This window comes from Dioscorea cayenensis, chromosome 16 (genome assembly GCF_009730915.1).
Source record: "Dioscorea cayenensis subsp. rotundata cultivar TDr96_F1 chromosome 16, TDr96_F1_v2_PseudoChromosome.rev07_lg8_w22 25.fasta, whole genome shotgun sequence".
In the NCBI taxonomy this organism is placed as follows: Eukaryota; Viridiplantae; Streptophyta; class Magnoliopsida; order Dioscoreales; family Dioscoreaceae; genus Dioscorea; species Dioscorea cayenensis.
In genome coordinates, this window is record NC_052486.1 from 11,057,828 (window position 1) to 11,076,896 (window position 19,069).

At 35.6% G+C, this 19,069-nt stretch overlaps 1 protein-coding gene across 1 annotated transcript; it reads left to right on the plus strand.

Moving 5' to 3' along the window:
• Positions 1-278: 278 nt before the first annotated feature.
• LOC120278999 (ubiquitin carboxyl-terminal hydrolase 18-like) lies at positions 279-18,762 on the plus strand. The gene is made up of 11 exons (XM_039285812.1): positions 279-638; positions 3,227-3,407; positions 3,509-3,597; positions 3,764-3,849; positions 3,937-4,105; positions 4,243-4,366; positions 14,177-14,334; positions 15,434-15,518; positions 15,602-15,814; positions 15,887-15,948; positions 16,489-18,762. The coding sequence occupies exons 1-11, from the start codon at positions 388-390 to the stop codon at positions 17,393-17,395; spliced, it is 2,325 nt and encodes a 774-aa protein (XP_039141746.1). The 5' UTR covers positions 279-387; the 3' UTR covers positions 17,396-18,762.
• Positions 18,763-19,069: the final 307 nt, after the last annotated feature.

The following is a 19,069-nucleotide window of genomic DNA, read 5'->3' on the forward strand; positions in this document are numbered from 1 at the left end:
ATATATATATCTATATATAGCCTAAATATGTCGAAAATTAGCTGCCATGAAAGTAGAAAACTTATTATAAGTTCACTTATATTAATTTTTATTTTGAAGAATTTATTTAATTTCAATTTTTTCTGGGTGTATATATATATATGTGGTTGCAAAAGCCCAAGCATGGTTGGAGTGGCAATTAAAAGGTAAAATATGGATTTAAATGAAAAAACATCTCTTTTACGTAAATAATAAATAATTATATATACAAGAAGGATGAAGAGAGGAGAAGAGGCGAATTGTCTGAAAGGGCATTGGAGCTCGATCTCGGAGACAAATAGAATTGGAGGGCTTTTGGGAGATTGATTCGATTCGGATGAGAGAAAAGTGCTCTTATTAGGGGCGTAGATGCTCCCTTCGCCGTTGTTCGACCTTCCGGCGCTGTCCCGCTTCTTCTTCACTGCGGTGCTGCTGTTCGCCGGTGCTTTCTTCATTCTCCGACGTGCCGCTTCCCGTTACTTCTTCGTCGGCGACGATCCTGCCTCCTTCGTCGCTGAGGAGACCCGCTGCAGCCCCATGGTCGTTGCTGGTGGACCCTGTGCGGTGTGTGGGGAGCCAGGGACGAAGAAATGCTCTCGCTGCAAGAGCGTTCTTTACTGGTATGTTTTCTTACGATTTCTTTGGTATTTATGGAGATTGACCGATGGTAGTTATGCTTTTGGATTTTGATAGGTTTACTTGATGATATGAGAAGCTGATGAGAAAAAAATTGAAGTGGAGTTTGATCTTTGCGAGAAACAATACTGAATATTGTAATTGTCCTGAAAAGAGTAACTCCTCTGGATAAAATTGGTTTGAATGATGATTGAGAGGGGTGGAAAGATGGATTTTAGGTTTTGGTCATGTGTGTGGGAAACATTAAGCTTATTTTTCTCTATATAGATGAATATGAAGTTCTTGATTTTGGTTGGCTTTTTAAAGTTATTGTTGGATGAGTTTTGATGATAGAATGATTCTGGAGTGATCTTCTGGATCTGGGAAAATAGTGATTGTGGAATTTGATGATTGTAATGAAAAATTGCATTTAAGATTATCTTAAACACAATTTTCGTTACAATCATCAAATTTAGGGGTGTAAATGGGCCAAGCGGAGCTTGGCCATGTTCAAGCTCGGCTCACCATTATTTTAACCGAGCTCGAGCCTGCATCAAGTTTTATAAATAGTAAAGGCCTAAGGTTTAACTTGTTTGCTTGATAAAGATCGGTCATTTTTTTCATAAGTAATACATCATCATAATTATTATTAAAAAAATATTGCTTTAAAATTAATATTGAACCTTTTTATAATAAAAATTATAAATTAATTTTATTTTTCTTAAATATATACTTAAAAATTAATGTATTATTTTTGTAATACATTATTATTAATGATCCCATAGATGACGATGTTAATATTGCTATAAAAGTTTCTATAAATACTTTACATAAATGAGATTGTTGATAATATATAAACAATTCTATTAATGATTATTATAAATAAACTTGTTAATGATATTATAAATGAGCATTTTAACGATTCTTGTAAGTGAGCTATTAATGATACTATAAATGAGTTGTTCATGAACCTTAATGAGCCGAGCTTGGTGGTGTTCAAACTCGGCTTATTTACCTTACGAGCTTTGATAAACGAGCTGAGCCACAAGCCGAGCCTTCGAGCTTTTAACGAACACATTGGTTCATTTACAGCCCTACATTTAACCGTCCAAGCCTTTTGAATCTAAATACAGTAAAAAAAAAAGGAGACTACAAATCTATCAGTTTTTTGCGTGCAATTTGGCAATAAGCCTAATAGTACAGTAGAGAAACTTTGGTTGCAAGTTTCAAATTATCCCTTGGCAGTCAAACCCTTTCAAGACTCTTAACCAAGCATACTGGAAAGAATGATGTTGAAGCTGTTGATCTTGTAATACTCTTAAGAAGATTTTGAGTGGCAAACTAATAGAGAAGTAGAATGGTGTGGTACAAAAGAAAACGCAGTTGAGCTTATATAAATCTAGGCAGACAACATCAAAGGGCTATCTCAATTTATGTGCCCTAGTCTTTGGTGTGATGACTATTTGCCAAATGAGTACCCTTTTGGTAGTTATGGGCACACCATGTTTGGAAATTGTGTCAGGAATGGACATGTGCTTTGTTGGACAGGAAAACAAACAAATAAATAATGTATCATACAAGCTGCCTACCTGGTTCATCAGAGCAGCATTGGTATTTACCCAATTCCCACCATAGCTGATTGAAGGTTTAATGAGTATCGTGTCATACAAGGGTGCTACCTAATGTGGGATTAAATGTGCTCTAGCATTGGCCTTTTCCTCCCACCATTTTAAATAAATTTCCCTCCAACTTCAACCTAGAGCTTTATAGGTAAATTTTATCAAATTGAATATCTTAAAGGCATTTATGATCTGAATTGTTGAGTTCAATCTAGTCAATTACTTTTTTGTATCTATACCCAAATTTATTTCATTGCATATGTTCTCAAATATACTGTAGGAGCAATAGAAGCAAACTCCAAGCTTGTGGAGGGATGTGATGTTTGGTTGATACTTGATGATGACTAGGGCCAAACTGTAGCAGTTGATGGGCATAGTATGAAATTTGAATTTGAATTTGAATTCAACATGATCTCTATTGTCACACTTGAGAATTTTTTGAAATTTAAAGTAAAACCTGTATGGTGTGATCCATATCTGGAAACTTGAGAATTATTTAGATCAATAATATATGCTTCCTTTCAACTTAACTAACACACTACTTATTGTACAGGCTAATTTAGAGATTTTTTCAGTAACATAATATTATTGGTTTATGAGAAAAGGGATCCTGCATCAGGATTGTTTAATAAAAATATCTCCTCCAATCCTCCTTTTGACTTTTTTTGCGAAAACACCTAGTTATTTACTAGACTAAATGCAACTCTTATGTCTTTTGATCAAATATTATTTCAGTGTTACTGGAATAGTTTATTGAAATATATTTTGCTTATAATTTCATGCATCTGGAGCCTAAACATATCCAAAACAGACTTTTTTTTCTGGTCGAGCTGCTTTTAGTTCATTTTGTTGTATGTTGGTGGTATCTATCATATGATGCTTTTATACTTCGCCTGATTTTTATTTAGAAGGTGTGTCATAAAATGTTTATAAGGTATTTATTCATCATAAAAGTCTGAGATACCACTTTGCAGTTCACAAGTGTGCCAGGCCAAGCATTGGGGAGCAGATCATAAGCAAAAATGCAAGCAAATTACATCATCAAATGATGTTACACTGATTAGTGGCATGCATAAAAGAAAATCATCTGGGGTTAGTTCAATATCTTTGGTACCTTCCCATGGAACTTGTCAGGTGCTGCCAGAGTCAAAAAAGGTGAGTGATAATACCTTTCTCAGTTGGGATTGTTGCTTTTCAGTACATGCTGTTCAGTACATGCTGAAGGATTGCTAACTACACCATCTTCGAAAATGCAGATTCTCTTCCCATATGATGAATTTGTGAAGCTTTTTGATTGGGACAAGCCTGGATTTCCTCCTTGTGGCCTTCTAAACTGTGGAAACAGGTTTTCTTTTTCTTTTTTGCTTTTTTAAGCTAGTTTCCATATCCTAATCTTTTTTAGTTTCATTATACATGTAATGATTGTCAAAGTTCTGTAACAATCTTGTATCCAGTTGAAATTTCTTTCTTCTGAAGTTGAGGCTTGACCAATTCGCTCATTTTCTTTGTAGTTGCTTTGCCAATGTTGTTCTGCAATGTCTAGCATGCACTCGACCACTCACTGCCTATCTGTTGGAGAAAGATCACAGTAGAGGATGTATGAGACAATCAACAATTTTCTTTCTTGGTTACATGGCTGATGAGTTCTATTTTTGTTAAATCTCATCAATTGTTATCTTCACAGGTATCAGGAAACGTGATGATTGGTGCTTCCTGTGCGAGCTTCAGATTCATATTCAAAGAGCTAGTGAAAGCCTGCATCCATTCTCGCCCCTCAATATTCTATCTCGATTACCTAATATTGGTGGAAACCTTGGATGTGGAAGACAGGAGGATGCTCATGAATTTATGAGGTACTTTCAATGTCTTTGAAATTTAGATACTTTGAAGTTTGCTAAATTTTCTGGGATTCTTTATTTTTTGTTTTCTAATTGGGTTTCTTTATTTTCTAAATAGCTCATATTCCAAATAATTAACTTGTATTTTGTAGATTTGCAATTGATACGATGCAGTCAATATGCCTGGATGAGTTTGGAGGTGAAAAGGCTTTGAATATGAGCTCCCAGGAGACAACTCTTATCCAACATATCTTTGCTGGTCAGCTACTATCTCAGGTCAGATAATGGGCCTAGCACTTTGTAATCATTGATTGTGTGTGCTATCTCATTTCAATTATTTCAGATTGACATCTCATTCATTGAATGTCATGCTGGCTAATCTTTATGTTATTGCACGCCTTCATTGTACTATTTTATTTGCTTCCTTGAATTTTAGTTCTGTTAAAATCAGTCCAAGTTTAGAATATATGCTGGTGAATGTTTTGGAAATTTCTTTGTTCAACCAAAGCAAGCAAATCAAAGACATAATGGTCTGGGAAAAAAAATAGAGCTATGGGTGGAGGAGGAACACAGTGGAGGAGAATAAGACAATAGATGATATATTCAAATAACATAACTATATCACTAAGGTCCTCTGCACCCTGTATAATATCAGACTTGTGCTTATATAGGCTATGCATAAACTCTTTCCCAATAATTATATTAGGAAACTGAGAGATTGTTTCTATAAAATATAGACCCTCCTAATATTCTAAGATAGAAATCATATTTTGATAATAAAATAGACTGTCTAATATGCATATTTAGAATGTTAGAATTGATGACATGTTCTGTAATAAAATGGCACTTCCTGCTATATGTCGATGTGCTCGATTATATTACAATGTTTATCTGCCAAGCATACCGATAATTGAATGCCGCAAAGGCTTCATCTTTTAATGTATTATTTACTAAGTTCTAGATTTTATCTAGTTGACAAAGATCTAGTTTTGACCTGTAGAAGGTGTTTTTTTGGAGCAATTTGAATTACATTAACCATGTTGACATCAATAACATGGTTCTAATTTTGATTATCCAGATCATGGCTAGAGATGTCTTAGTGACATATCTCTTTTTCTTTTTAGCAATTAATGTTGTTTCCTTTCTTGAATTTTTAGATGGCCCAAAGCAAGCCTGTAGTCAAGATACTCAGAGGTTTGTGGTGAGCCCGAGAATACCTTTCTTCGCCTTATTCTTTCCTCACACCTCATTGGCTCATACTTGTCTTCACTAATGCTCGATGTTACGAAAGCTAACCTTTTTAAGACCAACCGCCTTTCATTTTGCATCTATCACTGGGACTTCTGTAATTAAATTGAAGCCATCTCTATGTTGGTTCTTCAACATTGCGCACTAATTCCAGTAAAGCAGACTGAACATCAACTTATGACTAAAGCAAAGATTCACCTTTAATATAAGTTTTAATGATGCTTGAACCATGAAAAGGTCATAACTATTGTTTTAAGGGCTGAAGATAAAATGCAAATTAATGGAGTTGTGATGCAAAAGAAAGAAAAGGAAGTTCTTGAACTCTTGCAAGTGTCACAAGCTTTTCTACCTTGGGTTTGCATAGAGCTGTCAAAACGGGCCTAACCCGTCGGGCCGGCCCGCCCCGCCAACAAAAATTGGCGGGTTGGGTTGGCCTTTTGTAGGCCCGTTTAGAAGCGGGCCAAAACGGGTCAACCCTTTTGGGTTAGGGTTATGGGCGGGGCGGGCTAGCCCGCCCCTTTAATTTACTAAAAATTTTTTTTTTTAAAAAAAGATTAAATTAGGATAAATGTTTTAGGTGCTTTATATAACACAATAATTATGATGGAAATTTTTGAATGTTGGGTTAGTTGGTTTACTTGCTTGGATATGTTGTTATTTACTTGTTTTATTATTTTTAGTTGTGTGATTTATTATAACCTCATATGTAAAATATTTTTTGAAATATGTGTTTTGTATTATGTTTTGTGCCTTAATAAATATCTTTTGGTTTGTTAAAAAAAATAATCAATATATAAAATATATAATTTTTAAATATTTTATATTTTTAGTGGGCCGGCCCGCCCAACCCGCCAACCCGAGGTGGGTTGGGTCGGGTTGGCATTTTGCCAACCCACCAAATGGCGGGCCGGCCCGCCCCGCCCCGCCAAATGGCGGGCTTTGGTAGCCCGCGGGCCTGCCCGCCCCGCCGGCCCGTTTTGACAGGTCTAGGTTTGCATATGTAGAAGTGTTAATTAGCATCCTACACATTATATTGTGCTTAACCACCTTATGATCCAATGCCCATAAGACATAAGCTATGCCCTTATGTTGGAATGATGGAGTGATGGAGTGAGTTAATAGTCCTTCATCGGATAAATATTAAAAGTGTAATGGGCTTATATAGTTCAAGTAGGGGCACATCAATAACCTTGAGGTTTTTGGTACATTGGCTTACATTTGTGTAGACGAGCAAAATAGTGGAGAAAAGTAAATTGTATATCTCTCAATATATCAATTACACCTTTTATATATATATATATGTATACAACAGTCCTAATAAGAATGTTTAGTAATATGGAAATAGCTATAAGTTAGCCAATGAATCAATCATCAATCAATCAATCCTTAATCTAGGTAAATACTAGAATAGAAAGACAGCTATGATTGACAGCTAACACTCCCCCTCAAGCTGGAGCATAGATGTCTATTATGCACAGCTTGTTACTCAATTTGAGGAAGTTTTCCTTCTTAAGTGCTTTAGTAAATATATCAGCAATTTGATCTCTTGAAGGTGTAAAAGTAGTGCAAATCTTCTTGTCAGTAATTGCATTTCTTACAAAATGACAATCGATTTTGATGTGTTTAGTCCGTTCATGAAAAACAGGATTACTTGCAATATGAATTGCAGCTTGATTATCACAATACATAGGAATAGGATCTGAATAAATGATATTAAAATCTTTAAGGAGAGCTTTCAACCAAATCAGCTCACATGTGGTGTGAACCATGGCACGGTATCCTGCTTCAGCACTAGATCTTGATATAACTGTCTGCTTTTTACTTTTCCAAGTTACTAGATTCCCACCTACAAAGGTACAATAACCTGATGTAGATTTTTTGTCACTCTTATCACCAGCATAGTTAGCATCAGAATAGCCAACTAATTTCACATGCTTGTTCTTTCTGAACCATAATCCTTTTTCCTGGAGATTTCTTTATATATCTCAGAATGTTTCAAACAATCTCCCAATGACTCTTATTAGGTTTATCCATAAATTGACTAATCAAGCCCACGGCATGCATAATGTCCGGTCTAGTAACTGTTAAGTAGATAAGCTTCCCAACTAATCTTCTGTATTGTCCATAGTCTGCAAAGTCATCATCCTCCTTCCACAAGTTTAGATTAGGTTCCATTGGAGTATCCAATGGTTTTGCACCTAGTAAACATGCTTCTTGTAATAGATCAGTTGCATACTTCCGTTGAGACAGTACTACACCTTCTTTACCACGGGCAACTTCAATATCAAGAAAGTATCTTAACTGACCAAGATCTTTGGTAACAAATTGTTGCTGCAGGTGCTTCTTGACTGCTTCAATGCCATTTACATCATTTCCTGACAAGAGTATATCATCAACATAAACAATAAGTACTACAATCCTTGATAAACTGTGTTTCACAAATACCGAATGATCAACTTGACTTCGCTCGAGTCCTGCTGCAAAAACAACTTGATTGAATTTATCAAACCAAGCTCTAGGGCTTGGCTTTAATCCATAAATAGCTTTGTTGAGCTTACATACTAAGTGAGTCTCCCCCTAAGCAACAAAGCCAGGTGGTTGCTCCATATAAACTTCCTCATTTAAGTCTCCATAAAGAAACACATTCTTGACATCTAGTTGATACAGTGGCCAATCATGATTGATTGCAATAGATTTGAGCACACGAATAGAATTCAATCAAGCAACAGGAGAGAAAGTTTCAAATAGGGCTGTTCAAAAAAACCGGTTAAACCGTAAACCGGACCGGACCGGTTTTTTTTGAACCGCCGGTCCGGTTCCAACCGGTTTCATTATTAACCGGTCCGGTCCGGTTTTGAAACCGGTTCCAGACCGGTCCGGTCCGGTTCCAGGTTTTGGAACCGCGGTCCAAACCGGACCGGACCGGTTTACCCTGTTTAGTTATTTTTACCTTAAACTCTCTCTCTCTATATATATATATGTAAATTTTCTATTGCTAATGAAGCTGATTGTTTGTTTTTAACTCTATATATTAAATGACCATTCTATTAATTTAATTTTAATTCATAAAAACCGGGATCGAACCGGATTGGACCAAATTGGTCCAAAACGGTCCAAACCGGACCGGACCGGTCCAAAAAGGTTTGGACCGGTCCGGTTTTCTCTGTTATTTGGTCCGGTCCGGTTCCAATAATAAAAAAACCGTTTAACCGGTCCGGTCCGGTCCAGTTTTGGACCGTGCACAGCCCTAGTTTCAAAGAAGGCGATGCCTGGTGTTTGTGTGTATCCTTTGGCAACCAGTCGGGCTTTATATCGGTCAATAGAGCCATTAGGGTTGTATTTGACAATAAAGACCCAACGACAGGCAGCAGGTGAAACTCCTTCAAGTAAAGGTACCAAGTCCCATGTGTATCTGTTGAGAAGAGTGGACATTTCCTCATTCATGGCCTATTTTCTAATAAGGATCCTGAACAGCCTCTAGATAATTCTTAGGAATAGATATAGATGACAGTGATAAGGCTAAACGATGAAAAACATGACCAAGGTGAGTAAAGGTAACAACAGGAGGAATAGAATGCTGGGTACAATAACGTTTACCTTTTCGGAGAGCTATTGGCAAATCATTAGGATTATCAGCAGAATGCAATGAAGGAGATGGCTGTGAGACAGGAGGAGTTTGCAAATTATTTCAAAGGTTTTTAAGGAGGAATGTTTATGGGGGATGGTGTTACCGTGGTAGGAAGATGAATTGATTTCTTGACTTTAGAGTTTTAAAAAATGATTCGGACTCAAAAAACGTGACATCAGCTGAAATAAATATTTTTTTTTTGACACTGGATCAAACACTTATAACCTTTTTGAGTTCGAGAATACCCTAAGAAAACACAACAGACAGCTCTAGGAGACAACTTATCCATACCAGTTTCAAATAAGGTAGTGTTTGGATAGTGGGATATAATATTCCATGGATGGGAGATATCCATGGATGAAATATCCATGGATGGGAATATCATTGTTTAAGTGTTTGGCTGGAGGGATTTAATAGTAAGGATAAAGATTGTTTGGTGTTTGGTTAGAGTGATAAGACTATGTAAAGTTTTTGATATCCATTTTTAAGTAAGTATTTGATTTAAATAACGGATATTAATAGATAATTTTTTTTATTTATTTAGCATGAAATATTATTAATGGATTATTACCAAATAACATAAGAAACGGAAACTATTATGAATAACGAGAAGGTTAAATACTAAGAATGTATTTTCAAATTATCATTAAAAAATATTTTTAAATTGTTTAATTTAATTTAATTTAATTAATGGATGTTTTTTTAATTTATTTAAATTTAAATATTTTATGAAGTATTTGATTTTTTAAATAACGGATAATTAATGGATATATATTTTATTTATTTAGCTTAAATTATTTTAATGGATTATTAATGAATAATATATTTATTTATTGTTTAACTTATTTTTTGAGTTGAATTTAATTAGTTTAAAATATTAAGATAGATGGAGATGGATGAGAGAAAGAGAGAGAGAAATGGATGAGATGATGGGATGAGTGGCGTCCCACCAATTTAGAGGGACTCCACTCATCCCATTTTCAGGAATGGGGGCCATCCCCATCCAACCTCATCCGGGAAACCAAACACCCGGATGGGGCTGTAGCCCTGGATATCCCATCCCTATCCTGGGATATCCAGGGCACCAAACACTACCTAAATGAACGAAGCAGACACCCAAAAATTTGAGGAGTTAAAGAAAATAATGGAGAATTTGGAAAAAGATATTTGAAAGGAATGTCACCTCCAAGAGTAGAAGATGGCATTCGATTAATGAGAAATCCAACAGTGAGAACTGCATCACTCCAAAGATATTTGGGTACATTCATTTGAATCATAATATTATGGGCAACATCGAGAAGATGTCTATTTTTACGTTTTGCCACGCGATTTTCTTGTGGAGTATGAGCACTTGATGGTTGGTGAATAATGCCATTAGCAGAACAAAAATGAGAGAAGTCAGTTTTCATATATTCCAAAGCATTATCAGTTGTAAAACACGAATACTAGTAGAAAATTGAGCCTTTATTTCATTATAAAATGTTTGAAATATATCAAAAACAAAAGACTTGTCTTTTAACAAATAAATCCAAGTCATATGAGAATAATCATCCACAAAAGTAATGAAATACTTATAAACAAACAAGGTAGGATAACGACAAGAACCCCATACATTGGAGTGAACTAGATCAAAAAAATGTAAACGCCGACTCTCTTTAGAAGGAAAAGGCGCTCTGTGATGTTTTCCTAACTGACATGCATCACAATTATTTAGAGAAACAGACTCGACGAAAGGTACTAATTTTTTAAGTTTAGAAAAACTAGGATGACCTAAACGACAATGGCAATCATAAGGAGACACTCTACCAGCAACAGGAACAACAAAAGAATTAAGATAGTAAACACCTCCTGATTCAAAGCCGTGTCTAATCAATGTATTCGTCTGTAGATCTTGAAAAATACAATGAGTAGGAAAGAAGGTTACAGAACAATTTAAAGCTTTTGTGATTTGATTCACTGAAAGAAGTTTGAATGATAATTTGGGAACATGTAAGACTTGATTAAGTGTAAGAGAAGGGGTATGAACAGTACTAAAACCAGAGACGGTAGAAACAAACCCATCAGCAATAGTGATAGGTGATAGTGATTGACAAGTAGTAAAATTATGAAATTGGCGCTAGTTACCATTCATATGATTTGATGCACCTGAATCTATTAACCAAGAATTACTGGAGAGAGTTGCAAGTGCAGCGGTACCTATCTGTGTAGTATGAAAGGCAACATAATTAGGTTGTGAGTGAATTAACCGTTCATACTTCACTTTAGAAATTTGAATAACATTCTCAAGTCCAACTAAAGAAGCTGATTCATTAGAAGTGAAAGTAATAGCAGCTGCCTTTGGAGTGTTGTGCCTTTTGGTACGTTTAGGAGCCCAATTAGGTTCACCATGTTTGTCCCAACATGCTTCTTCAATATGATGGCCACAAAAATCACATTGTCTATCACGTCCTTTACCCTTGCCATTATTGTACCCACGTCCTTGTGCAACCATAGCAAAATGTTCAAGAGTAACAACTGGAGATGACAGAGTTAAAGAGGCTAATTGCAAGCGAGAGAAAGCTGATTGAAGAGTAGGCATAGTGCTATCTCCAAGTAATTGACTTCTAAGAGTATTATATTGGTCATTCAGATTCATAAGAAATCCACAAACAAAGAGATTTTCCCATTGATGTTTTTGAGTTTCTAAATCTGTGGAGAGGGGCTGCAATTCACGGAATTCATTGATAATTCCTTTATATGCAGCAAAAAATTCAGGAAGGGATTTTTCACCTTGTTTATTATCAACAAGTTGTTGAAACAAGGAGAAAATACGAGAATTATTACCATCATTAGAGAACATCTCTTTGATAGTCTCACATCTTCTTAGCAGTGGATATCAATCCAACGGAGGCAGCAATCTCAGGTTCCAAGGAATTCAGCAGCCATGTTTTCACTGCACAATCAAATTGACGCCAGGCTGCATATTTGGAATCCTTAGTGTCTGCCATTGTTTGAACTAGATGATGATCACGGCCTTGAGAACCAAGAAAGGTACGAAACGCTTGAGACCAAAGGGCATAATTTCTGCCATTAAACTTTATGGTAGTTCCAACAGAAGACGAGCAAAATAGTGGAGAAAAGTAAGTTGTATATTTCTCAATATATCAATTACACCTTTAGATATATAGATATATACATGTATACAACAGTCCTAATAAGAATGTCTAGTAATATGAAATAGCTACAAGTTAGCCAATGAATCAATTATTAATCAATCATCAATCAATCAATCCTCAATCTAGGTAAATACTAGAATAGAAAGACAGCTATGATTGCCAGCTAACAATTTGAATTATCATAACCCAATTATTTAGGAAGGCCCACTTTACAAATCTAAAAATTTAACAAGTTATCATAGCCCATTAAGCTTAGCAACATAAGAAAAAGATCCAAGGACTAGTAAAAAAAAACCCCTTTCTCATGCTAATAAAAAAAAGATAGGGCCTTTGATGCTCAAGCTATGTAAGAGGAGCACAAGCCCATGCAGAAAAAAGGGCCTTTGAGGTTCTAAAAGCTTGAAGTACAAGTCCAAGACAAAAAATGGCAAGTTGCAACTGAACATGTAACCAATTGAACTTGAGGGGGATGTTGGAATGATGGAGTGAGATAATAGTTCCACATCGGATAAATACTAAAACTGTAATGGGCTTATATAGTTCTAGTGGGGTCACATCAATAACCTTGAGGTTTTTGGTACATTGGCCTTCATTTGAATTATCATAGCCCAACCATTTAGTAAGGCCCACTTTGCAAATCTAAAAATCTAACAGCTTATCATTATCATCTGCTCTCATTTGCTTGTTGAATGAAGCTAGCAACATCAGTGACAATGAAAGGTTGAGATGGAAATAGTGGCCTTGCAACAATCATGTACTATGCTTCCTGCTTGGCAACTCCTAGCCCTAAAATATATCTAAAGCAGTTAAACTTCTGCAACATTGATCTGAGAAAGTTTTGTGAATGAATTGAGGTTTAGAGTTGTGTCTATACTGCTTAGAAGGTTTGTTTTTAAATCTAGCAAGTGCCCGTGAATTATTAACGGCATGGCCAAATGGAGGTTGACATGGATGCTTAGGTTGTTGCATTCAGTTTTGAGCTGCTTTTCCTAAGCACTAGCTGTCATATAACAAATTTATCTGTGGCAGCTCTTTGTTTCTAGTGGTGAATATTGATCTGTCTCTAATTTGCATAAATCAAATATAGAGTTTTTAGAAACACTATTACTAATGATGATTCAATATAAAGAACTAAAAAATTTCAAATTGAATTGGTGTATATTTTTTCCCTGTGTCAAGATAAGTATATCACAACTAGTTTAAGTGTATGTTACACTTGTAAAGGTACAATCTTAATAGTAAGGTTATGGATTTGGTAGAAATTCATATGGATGAGTGATTATTAATGGGGCTAATCAGTTTTTTAGAATGCTAAGTGATTGCGCATGGCAGAGGTAGTCACATGGCTATTTACATGGTATATGCAACCTGCGTTTGCAGAGTGTACACATATTATGTGGTCAGCAACCATATACACAGCTTTACCTATTTAACTGAAAAAAAAAAACTTATGAAGCTTAATGAAACACATTCTGTTTAGTGAACTAAATTTGGAATTTAACTCCATCAAGTATTTTTTTTTATATATATTTCATTATTTCTAAACCTTGTAGAAATATCTTTAGATAATTTGTAAATCAATTTATGTTCAATTGTTGTTCAATTGTAAGGCAATAAAATAATTGCTATCTGAAATTTAGTAATATAATTTATCATGCTCAAATTTAAATACTTTTCCTCTAAATTACATTGTGTACCATGCTTTCATGCCACCATTTCCTTAATCTTTCTAATTAATAACATTATACAACTATTGTGGTCCTTGACAAATTTTAGATATTTTAGTTATGAATACTGTATGCTGCTTTCCGAATACTGGTACATAGTTGTGAATTTGTTTAAAAAATCTCTAAGCTTTCCCTTTTTAATCTATGTCCTATGTGCTTCCAATCTAGAGGATACCATTTTAGTTCACTTTTATGATAGTCTTCTGAATATTCTATGCATTCTAGTCATCTAATGATTAAATATAAGCTGGATAAAGTTTTATTATCTTTTCTTGTCAATTCATAAAAAGTAAATTCCTTGACAAGTATTAACTGTAATCTGTTTCAGGTGATCTGTACAAAATGCAATAAGATCTCAAACCGCTATGAGAATATGATGGATTTAACCGTTGAGATCCAAGGTGATGCTGAGTATTTGGAAGAATGCCTAGATCAGTTTACTGCTGAAGAGTGGCTTGATGGTGATAACAAGTATAAATGTGATGGGTAAGCATTTCTCATTCTGCAAGTATTGGCTATTCTTGAATTGCTCCAGCAAGTAGGAATGTGTGGTGAATTAGTGTTTTTAAACAGTTGAGAATGGAAATTGGCACAGATTTTCAGTTTACATTTCAGATATGCTTTGGTAAAGGTCTTGGCTGCTCTGAAACAAAGGACTCATTCTTCAATAACAGGGGGAGTTAACACCTTTTTACAAGGTGGAACCATGAAATTGATGATAGCACAAGCTTGGATTATGTGAAACACTTAAAATCTGTTATTATCAGAAATGCATTACGTATCTATGGTTACATACAATCAGAAATCTTAATTACGAAAAGTTTTGTAAGGATAATGGAGGCTTCCTTTTAGTTGCTTGTCCAAATATTCTATGGATGTTAATAGCAGATAATATTGGCTTATGGAACTGTGAAGGATCACAAAATATCATTATTGTGGGGAAAGATTAATCCGACACAGAAAAAATGGCCCATGTCATCTGTAGAGGAAGCTACTGCTTTGTAATGAGATGAAAGCAGGTTGAATTTCCAAGATTCTTTTAGAGGAATTTTAGACATAGGAAATGATTCATCTTGATATATATAGATTTGAATAATCTTTGATGGACAGTCCCATTGAAAAGATGTATATGTTTTAACAATGTCAATACTGATAAACGCTTCCTTTCTAGACTTAATAGCGTTGGGTGAAAACCATACTTGGCCTACATTCTTTATACTTTGCCTGACTTGGGAGCTCCAGAATATGCTATGTTTACTAACAGCATTATGGCCTGTGAAAGCATTTTGCGACTTATTCTCAAGACTGAAAATGGTGGATATTAGCTCAAAGCCAAGGTTTCTTGTTGGTTCTTGTTAATTTTTTTCTATTAAATTTATGTGTTACTTGATAGAATTATTAGTATGAGCATTGTTTTATTTATTTCTTCTTCTTCTTCTTTAATTTTAATTCTAATTTTTTTTGTTAATTTTTTTGTTTGTTTTTGCTTATGCGCGTCTGACTGCTCATATGTTCATACACTTGTTTAAATGACAACGACTTTTATCTCATAATTGGAACTTCTGTGATTGGCTGCCTTAACCAGGTGCAATGATTATGTTAAAGCGTGCAAGAGACTTACTGTACATCGGGCTCCAAATGTCCTGACTATTACTCTTAAGCGGTTTCAAGTAAGAGCTACAAATCATGAGCATCTTTTTTGTTCTTTACATTGCTGCATTCTATTCTGAGATAATTCTCCATGCTTCTCCAGAGTGGTAGATTTGGGAAGCTAAACAAAAGAGTTGCATTTCCGGAGAACTTAGATCTGACTCCATGTATGAGTGGGAACCGGGATGGTACAGATGTTTATACACTCTATGCTGTTGTTGTCCATGTTGACATGCTAAACGCTTCATTTTTTGGCCATTACATTTGCTATACAAAAGGTTATTGTGGACGCTGGTATAGAATTGATGATTGCAAGGTAAGCAACAGTTTGTTGTTGTTTCAACTTGTAAATGGTTGATCTTTACGTCTAACTACAATAGTCTCTCAGGTTATGAATGTTGATGTGGATGAAGTACTTTCTCAGGGTGCTTATATGCTTTTATATAGAAGGTAATGTTTTGTTTGGTTTTTGCAAGTTTCCAACAGACATCAGGTAGATTATATCCTGGCATCTGAAGGTATTATACTCAATGGTGAAAAGCTTTTATCTGTATATATTTCTCTGTTTCATTTTCTCCTAGAAAATGCTTTTTCTTTTGAGTGAGTCTTTATGGACATAGGTGCTTGATTTCTTTGTAGTGTTTAAAGTCATCTGACACAATGTAGTCTTGTTAACTGTACTATAGTTAAGGTTAATATTTAAGGGAATAGTGCTTATACATGTATAGGTTTTTGCCTTTGAATTTCTCTTGGTGGTAGTTGCTTTTACTTTTCCTGTAGCTATTTATGCATGCAGGTGCTTGATTTCTTTGTAGCGCTTACACTCAGTCTTACATTATACTGACACCATCTATTGGTTGGTAAAAACTTGAGTCTTCTTACTGAACATATCTTCTGGCAGATCTTTTTTGCCATTTTAGATAATGCTATATTTTCTCAATATTTGTGGTTGCTAGGAATATTGTTACCTCATATGCTTTTATGGTCCAGGAAAAATGTTCGTCCAGAGCCTTTTGCTAAGCCATTGGAAGAGCCAATGAAAAGGAATTTAACTGAAGTGGATCCTATGTCTTCAAGTACCTGCAATGGAACTGATGATGTTCACGAACTTACTGATATTGGTTCACAACCTTGCATGCCATCCCATGCGATAACTTGTCATGCTTCAATGTTAGGTGATGCTGGATCTGAGACTGTATTGCCTGGCAAAATTGATAACGGAGAAGTAGAAGAGCTGGAGGGTGTGGTTGTGAATGTTCAAATCAAGGACAACAATCAGTCGGTTAATAAAGATATGACAGCTATTAGTACTGACAATCTTATTTCAAGGTTATCAGGATTAGAAGTTAATACAACAAAGGTTGATGAGCTTGAGAGCTCAGATTTGCATGTTTCTATCGAGGACCACAAACAGTTGGTGCATGAAGATACACCAAATCTTCAAATTGACTATTCAAATCTGAGTTGGTCAGGGTTAGAAAATCTTGAAGAGAAGAAAGATGCCTTACATTTCAAGTTCATACAGTCTGATTCTGTTTCATCAGTAAAAGTTCCTTTTACCTCTTTTCAAGCCATGGAATTCCAAGAACACTGTGGTATCACAGATGCTGCCTGCCACAAGAAGTACAATGGGTCAATTGACATCTTGGAGAAATCTACATCAGATAGCTCATTTTGTAGCCAAAATATTATCCCTGAAATGGCTAAAACTTCTAGCACTTGCAGCTTTACATCAGTCCCAGTTCAGCAACTTTCATATGATTCGATCCCCGAAAGAGTGCAGACAGAGGTAGGCATTTTGCTGCCAAATTTCAAAGATGCAGCCACAGAAAGCCAAAACCTTGCTCTCTCATGTGGAGAATGGTTCAAGCAGAAAACCGAAGCCAATGTTTGCTAATGGTTTTCTTGATAAGGTTAACAAAAGGAATTCAAAAGTTCCTGAGAGTGGAGTAAAAGTGGGAAATTCCAGAACTGCAGTTGCCCACAAGGTTACTGATTGCTCCCAACAAGATTCAGTGATCAACATGACACAGCAAAGCACACATGATGATTGCATTGGTTTGCCGTCACTATCTGTAATTGATAATGGTACTATTTCCAGATTGGATTTGCCTTGCATTTCAAAAGTTTCATTGACTGCATCTCATGAGAAGCCACTTGATAAGGACAAAATTTTGATAGAAGATGTAGTTTGCAATGGTCATCCTGGCAAAGCTGACTACATTAGGGAGCCTGATTTGGTTTCTTCTTGCTTAAATGGTGATGTTAATGTGGGAGTAGCTCATCCCTTGGACAATAAAGTGAGAAACCAACTTGAGAAGTCCTGTGAGGAACTGGCTGACATTAATCTGGAAACAGAAGAAAAACAATCAGGTCAAGGTTTTCATGTATGTGACTTAAGCAGGAAGTCATTTCCTGAAAATAGCAGTGTTACCTTTGCCAAGTCTGATTTGTCAATCACAGGAAGTTTTCTGCCCATGCCTCTTTACAAAAAGCCACTGAGCAAGGATGAAACTCCTAGAAAAGATTCAGATGAAGCGAGCTTTTCTTGCAGTTCTGATTACTATGGTAATGGAGGTTCTGGATTGGACGCCTCCTCCCACTTGAATGGTTTATCTGCACAGTTCTGTTTCCATGAAGATTTACATGAACACAAGTCTCAAGAATTAGGCTGCAAGACTGAAATTGAAACAAAAGAAACTGGTGATGCTGCTTTGGCATATGGTACTTGGCTAATGTCAGAGAACTACTGTAACAATGCTTGATGCAGATAGTCAAATCCTTAGTATTTGTTTGCTATAGTGAGCAGGGCAGTTCTTGATAATGCCCAAGAAGAAATCAATATTTTATCTGATTATAATGCTGGGACCAGTAACCATTCGGCCATCATTTAGTTCCTGGAGATTGGAGTAGTAATAGCCTAAGCAAGAAAGCTCTCAGGGGTTCATGCTGGTTGCAGTATGGTGGTTCTCGCAACTAATCATTCATATCATGGAAGCTTGATTTATAGCGGTGGTGTCTTTCCTTTATGAAAATTTATAACCATTTTTTCATGGTTCCACTTGGAAAAAGGAAACATAGGAAAAGTGGAGGGGTGTCTCTGGGCTTCCACAATTTGCAGAACCTCAGATGCTCCCCTAAGGCCATGTTAGTTCACATTCTATTTACCATTTTTATCTTTACGTTCTTGTCTGAAACATTGACTATTGTTCAACAATAGAACAATAATCTTTTTCTTCATACAATAACAATCAAGGTTATTTATGCCCATGGATCAGATGATATTGTCTGAGAGTTATATTGAACCAGTTTTGTCTGAGCAGTAGTATTTTGTTGATTGCTTGCCCAAACTTGATTTTATGACGCATGACAGGATAATTGATGTTGTTGAATCTTTTTAGTAGATCATTGTTTTTGTTATTTCACTGTTCAAGTTCTACTTCAAGTAGGAGTCTGCAGACTAGCCCAGAGTTATGGCAGATTCCAGAAATGCTATTAGACTTCAATGCTTATTCGTTATGTTAACTTTGCCCTTAAATTAGCTAAATTGCAGATATCAAATATGATCAAG

Bases quoted from the DNA above. Each gene is read 5' to 3' on its own strand.
- LOC120278999 (XM_039285812.1), top strand. From the start codon at position 388: ATGCTCCCTTCGCCGTTGTTCGACCTTCCGGCGCTGTCCCGCTTCTTC. The intron at 3,850-3,936 runs GTATGAGACAAT...TTATCTTCACAG, and splicing joins GAAAGATCACAGTAGAGGAT to GTATCAGGAAACGTGATGAT. The intron at 4,106-4,242 runs GTACTTTCAATG...TGTATTTTGTAG, and splicing joins GATGCTCATGAATTTATGAG to ATTTGCAATTGATACGATGC.